Raw genomic sequence first — 6,234 nt, forward strand, 5'->3', positions numbered from 1 at the left:
AATCAACGAATACTTGATGAAATGCATAAACAGCGGAAATGTGTGTGGCCTTGTTTAATTTTACGTTATTGTGTAGGATATGTGTGAGTTTACCTGGGAGCTAGCAGTGTAGACCGGGTCCCCAGAGGGCTGAAGAGGTGGATGGCCAGGTTCCCTCTGTGTGTGTATGAAAGTGTGAGTCTGGCCTGCACATGCTCCAGTGAGCTCACAAATTCAGGCTGTCCTAAACAGGCATCCACACTCTTACTAAACACCAGATGGTTCCTCACATCCCTACAACACAGCGGCATAACATGAACTGTTCCAAAAAAATACTGACAAGAATGATGGACTCTTTGAAAACTTTGAAAACAAATTTGAAAGCAAAGTTAGACTTTTTATTCACTATGTGCAATCTTTTTTTATTTTATTTAAATTACCACTTCATGCTGAACATTCGCAATAAAATATTAGCACTGATCGATTGACAGTGAATAGATTTGAAGACATGTTCAAATCTCATCAAGACTCAAGAACAATTTTACTTCATTATGCCAGAGCCATATCTCCCTACAGTTCTCACCTGGTGTCCCACTGAAGCTAAACAGGGTTGAGTCTTGCCAGTACCTGGAAGGGAGACCTCCTGGGAAAAACTAGGGTTTTAGGTATTAGGCCAGCAGGTGGTGCTCACCCTATGGTCTGTGTGGGGCCCCAGTATAGTGACTGGGACACTATACTGTAAAAACAGCACCGACTCTCGGTGGTAATGAAAAATCCCAGGACACTTTTCCTAAAGAGTAGGGGTATAACTGGTGTCCTGGTAAAATTCCCCCATTGGCCCTTCTCTACCATGGACCCCTATCACCCCATCTCACTCTATTCTCCACTAATAGCTGATGTGTGGTGGGTGTTCTGGCGCACTATGGCTGCTGTCGCATCATCGTCACACTAGTGGTTCTTGAGGAGATCCCCCCCCCCATGTAAAGCGCTACATAAATGTAACTGTAACTTTGTTGGTAATGTGTTTTGTTTGTTAGAGTGGCAAGCAAATATGTTTAACAAATAAAAATTTTATAAGGGCATAAACAGAAATATTGATATCAGCTATTAAGAATGTCTACCTCTCAAAAATAGAAGGCCACAATCCAAAGCACAAATTTCACTATCTGGCAAGATCATAGTAGTTTTTGTTTAGCTTTATTCCCACATAATACAGTATTTTTAATAGTGTGTAGAGCTGAAGTTTCCAAATAACATTAGAATAATGACTAGGCAAGGTCATTTAGGATTCAATTAGAAACAGTTTAAGCAATATCATCATCATCATCATCATCCAGAAATGTCCATCCATCTGTCAGCCACAATGAGTTTGCAATAGTCATCCGTTGTATACAATATTGGAGGTATGATTAGTAACAAAGTCAACAAAAAATCACAAAGTTTTCATTGTCTGCATTGCTGGAATCACATTCAGGTATCTAGCCTCCTCAGGCAGCTCGCCCTGTGTGTGCACGTTTCTTTGAACTTTTGTACCTGGGTTCAGTCAGCATGTCGATAACACACTTGTGTTGTGGCCCCACACTGGTCCAGTTCTGGGCCAATGCCACCATGGCACTTGCATCTAGCAAACCATAGCCATATGAGTGGCTCACTACCAGAAAATGAAAGACAGAGAGAGAGAGAGAGAGAGAGAGAGAGAGATGGAGAGGTGAAGTCAGCCAAGTTCATTTGAGCCATCCAACTGTTTCCAATTCCCAACTGGATGACAACATCTGTTTATTACCTAAGCGGCCCACTCCATTGGTCCTCCAATCGTTTGTGATGAGGTGGGCGGGACGTGCTGCTCTAATCACCAGGTGTTGCATGTCCCTCCAGGTCAAATTCATACTGTATTAAGACAAAAGAGAAAAGGAAAGGGGAAAGTCATTACAATTATTGTAATACAACAGCAGAATAATATACTAATTAACAATTCATAGTTATGCTAAATACGACAGTGTTAATAACCAAACCATGCTAGATGCAACTCTATATTTCAAACTGAAGTCAAAATTAGCAAATGATTTCTACCATAAATGTAGCTAGATTAATCCAATGCATGGCACAACACATGGCTGTGTGAGCATTTGCAGCCCACAAAGAGGCACATAAACATCCAGCAGTGCTGCTAACACTGAATTCCTACTCACCCTAAGCACCTGAGTAGTCAATAAAAACAAAACACAAAAAAATCAGTGAAATTGATCCACTCTAATACTTTAATGTGACAAATGAAATGTCATCTGCTGTGGCGTTCACAAATCTAAAACAATGGTCAAGTTAATCAGTTTGTGTCACTAATTAACCACCATAATAAATGACCTTGTAAATGAATTTGCCATAACTGTAATTTATAATCAGGACAGTCTGACCTAGAGATGATTGGGCAATGCAGCACACAGGAGACTCTCAGAGAAAATAAACTGCCCCAGCCTCTCCACACAGAAACAGGCTCTGAAGTCACCTTCAACTAAACATCATCATAAACACCACCCAGAGATTTAATAGGGAGAAAAAGTGCCATAAGGAGGGAGAGGGAGAGAGGGAGGAAGAGGGGAAAGGAGGGAGAGAGAGACAGAGAGAGAAAATGCAAGGCACCTCGGGCAAATATAATCAAAGCATGAATAAGAGGGGTTTACTGCTCCAAACGGCAGGGACTGAACCAGAAAAGCTCTATTCTGTTTTCTTCACAACACTCCATTTCACATGCCTATCAGTGATCTCCAGCCCTTAAATGATACTGTGCTTCCGTGGACACACCCACATTCCCTGCACTGGGGAACAAAATTTTTTTTTTTGCTGATCGGTAATATTTCATGTTCTTATTGGCGCGCTTTAGTGTGGAAGGGAAGACTATTGCATGGCTCTGTGAGGGCTCATAATTGAGGAGGTGACTAGCTATTATGAGGATGCCACTGAGCTCTTCTGTGACTCCTTTCTCTGCTAAAACTGGCAAACAACTCCATTCTTCTGTGCACAACTCTTCACCACATTTCATGGAGGACACATCAGATTTAAAAAGTGTCTTACAGGAGTTGGTGCATTTGTTTTAGAGCTGTTAAAGTAATCATATGTTAATCATAATCATGTTCTCTTGTTTCATCAATGAATTAAACAATCAATTGCCATACTGACTGGCTAATTAACTAATGCTAGATATAATATATATTTGGACTGCTATCTAGTGCTTTACATCATGTATTACTTTGAGTCAACGATGTGACAGACTGTACTGTAGACAGGTGAAGACTGTGTCACTGTCAATATGAAACAATGAACTGTGAATGCGTGTGTTGGAGAGGGGAGGGTAAAAGAGTTTAAAAGTGAGGCATGTAAGTTAATGTGGGTAACTGAAGAGTTGGACTCAGGTAGCAGGGCATTTGTTGTAAATATGGGACACGTCTGCCAAAGTGTGTCCCCTAAGTAGGTGTGTGGGTGGGTGTGAGTGTGTTGGCAGATTTCGTCACTCACTTAGCTTCCAGGGCGAGAGCAATAATGCCTGCAGCCAGAGGGGCTGAAGCAGACGTGCCAGTGTGAGAGTCCGTGCACTTGTTCCTTAGATCGGTTGTCACCTACACACATACACACAGACACACAGACACACACACACACACACACACAAAAACAAACTAAAAATTAGATATGAAAGTTAGTGAAAACGTATTGAAATGAAAAAAGACATCCTGGCTCGTTGACACATTTGACAAAGCTAGCAACCGGAGCAACCTCTGTCCCCTCGTTCACTCACTGCTGCCGGGATTCTGGCTGTCCCAAAGATTAATAAGATGGCACCGTCATCATCATGGCTGACTGGACATGAGTTTAATTAGGGCCGCTGAGACCTGGGGCAGTCCTGGCATTCTCCTATAGTCTGGGATAGAACATGGTCCAGCCCCAGGCAACACTACCATCAGGAATCACATACCCTAACAGAGCCACACACACACACTCAACTGCCAGTTTATTAAAGGAGACCTATTATGCTCGTTTTTACAAGATGTTATATAAGTCTCAGGTGTCCCCAGAAAGTTTCAGCTCGAAATTCCCACTTTTATTATACCATATAATAAATTTGTTATAGCATGCTGTAAATGCCCCTTTTTGGGTGGAAGCAAAAACACACTGTTTTCGTGTGTGTCTCTTTAAATGCAAATAAGCTGCTGCTCCTCGGCCCCTTTCTGAAAAAGGGCTATGCCTTTACAGCTCGTGCTTCGGATACTATGGCAACAACAAATCAGGAGAACCAATATGACTGACACCGTAAATACCTGTATTCAGCCCTATATGTATGAATTTTACAGACAGTAAAATTTTACAGACAGTTTTTGGGTTTAAAAATAAAAATGACGACATAGCTGAATACAATCAGAGACAATGGTAACTTTAGCTGTGTTAGCTGTGGAATTTGCGATTTGCAAACATTTACAAAATATAAAGTGTGATACTTACGTCTTCTTGATATGAAGCTAGATCATGAACAGTTGGTACTGATCCATGCTTGAGAATCAACTTTTCAGCAAATCCTGCTTTGTATTGACCCTCGTTTGCAAAGCAGTCTGGTGTAAAATGACTCAAACAAACATATATGAATTTATCTATTTTTTGGGCCCCATTTCTTTCAAAAATAAAACTCCACTGCGTCTTCAGTGGCTCTGATGCCGGGAGTTCACGAAGACTCTTATGTTCATTCTTACAGTCAACAACAACAACACTTACGAAGCTGAGACATTCTTCTTTTCACTATAGCTTATCACTGTAGTTTATCAATCACTGTAGCTGCTCCATTGTGGAAAACATGGTGGATTGTGTGCAGCTCACCTAGGGTATCTATGCTAATAGGGCAGAGTCTGTCACCAGTCATGGGCAGGGCCTGTTCCAATGTAACGTCTCAATGGATAGAAAACGCGAATGACTCATTTTGAGACATTATTTATGATTTATGGGGAATATAAAAAAAAGGAATAGCTGGATTTTTACCATTATAGTGTGGTTGTGTACACACACTGCAGACACACATTTATGTTCATACACCATGTATAAGTGAATTTTGCATAATAGGTCCCCTTTAAATATAAGTGGCTATAAATTGAATATCAGGGATAAACCCCCCTGCCTTTCAAAGATAAAATGAATATAATTTATTGTTGGGATTCACGTCAGATTATTAGCTGTTAACAAATGTCATTAAGGTGGATTATTTTGGCCTTTTGTGGAATCAAGTGCAAGAGCACCACCAATCAGCAAAAGAAAAAGAACATTACACAGAATTGTATGAAGAAGTGATGCTATGATTACTGATTGATTGATTGGTTGATTACTTTGTAACCCAGTCTGTTGATTCATGCAGTATCAGTGATGGTTGTGTCAGGCGATTACACAGTGTGACCTGCCCGAGATTTGATCTCATTTGATCTTTTCCATCCTGAATCAATCAGATGTCTATAACATGTCATCAACAATAACCGAGAAGGCACACATCAAATACACTTGCAGGTGTAATTATTTTGAATGAGATGAGCTATTCATTCTATCATCCTTTTTCCACAAAATGCCTTTTGAAGGAGAAACTACAAGTAGATAGACTAAGCACACACTGTACAAAGAAAGTACAAATTACACAAAAGGACAGATGACAGAACAATAAGTTTAGTGGTTTTTTTTCCCACTTAAAAAACCCCCCTGAAATCACGAATGCTGCTGCCTGTCTGCGTTTAAATGTGTGAATGTGTCATACTTTTGCCCCACATCATTCTTATTATTATCTTATCATTGCAATCAATGAGACTTTGTGATATAATGCATTAATTGCTCAACAGTAATATGCTGATAATGCTGATAGATATTAGCCTTCACATCTAATGTCACGATCAGCTGCCACTAAAACTTGCCTAAATAATTACAGACAGAAGCTCAGTAGTACTCTAACCACCACTGACATGATATTACACGTATAGTGGAGCACTCTCAGTACAGCAAGGACACAGTAGTGGGAAGTGTGTGGCACTGACACTGAAGACGGTGATTAACACAAATCGTGCATGGAAAAAGATAAGCTGCAGTCTTTATCTGTACACCAAAAATATGCACTAAAAAAGTAGATGTGTCTAACATACACACTCTTTAAAAACGCCAGTACCGTTGCTGCACTTGATATACTGTTTTCGGCAACACACATACTAACATGCCACTACAATGTCACTACCACTGCTGCACTGA

At 40.4% G+C, this 6,234-nt stretch overlaps 1 protein-coding gene across 1 annotated transcript in view; it reads right to left on the bottom strand.

Annotated features, from left to right (window-relative positions):
• furinb (furin (paired basic amino acid cleaving enzyme) b) overlaps window positions 1-6,234 on the bottom strand; it is a 101,825-nt gene that overhangs the window by 8,047 nt on the left and 87,544 nt on the right. Inside the window, exons 10-13 of the mRNA XM_017485006.3 lie at window positions 3,490-3,590; window positions 1,763-1,866; window positions 1,513-1,630; window positions 94-273 (exon numbers count right to left, since the gene is read on the bottom strand). Of these exons, the coding sequence (XP_017340495.1) occupies window positions 94-273; window positions 1,513-1,630; window positions 1,763-1,866; window positions 3,490-3,590 (503 nt within the window). The remainder of the gene's footprint in view (window positions 1-93; window positions 274-1,512; window positions 1,631-1,762; window positions 1,867-3,489; window positions 3,591-6,234) is intronic.

This window comes from Ictalurus punctatus, chromosome 14 (genome assembly GCF_001660625.3).
Source record: "Ictalurus punctatus breed USDA103 chromosome 14, Coco_2.0, whole genome shotgun sequence".
In the NCBI taxonomy this organism is placed as follows: domain Eukaryota; kingdom Metazoa; phylum Chordata; class Actinopteri; order Siluriformes; family Ictaluridae; genus Ictalurus; species Ictalurus punctatus.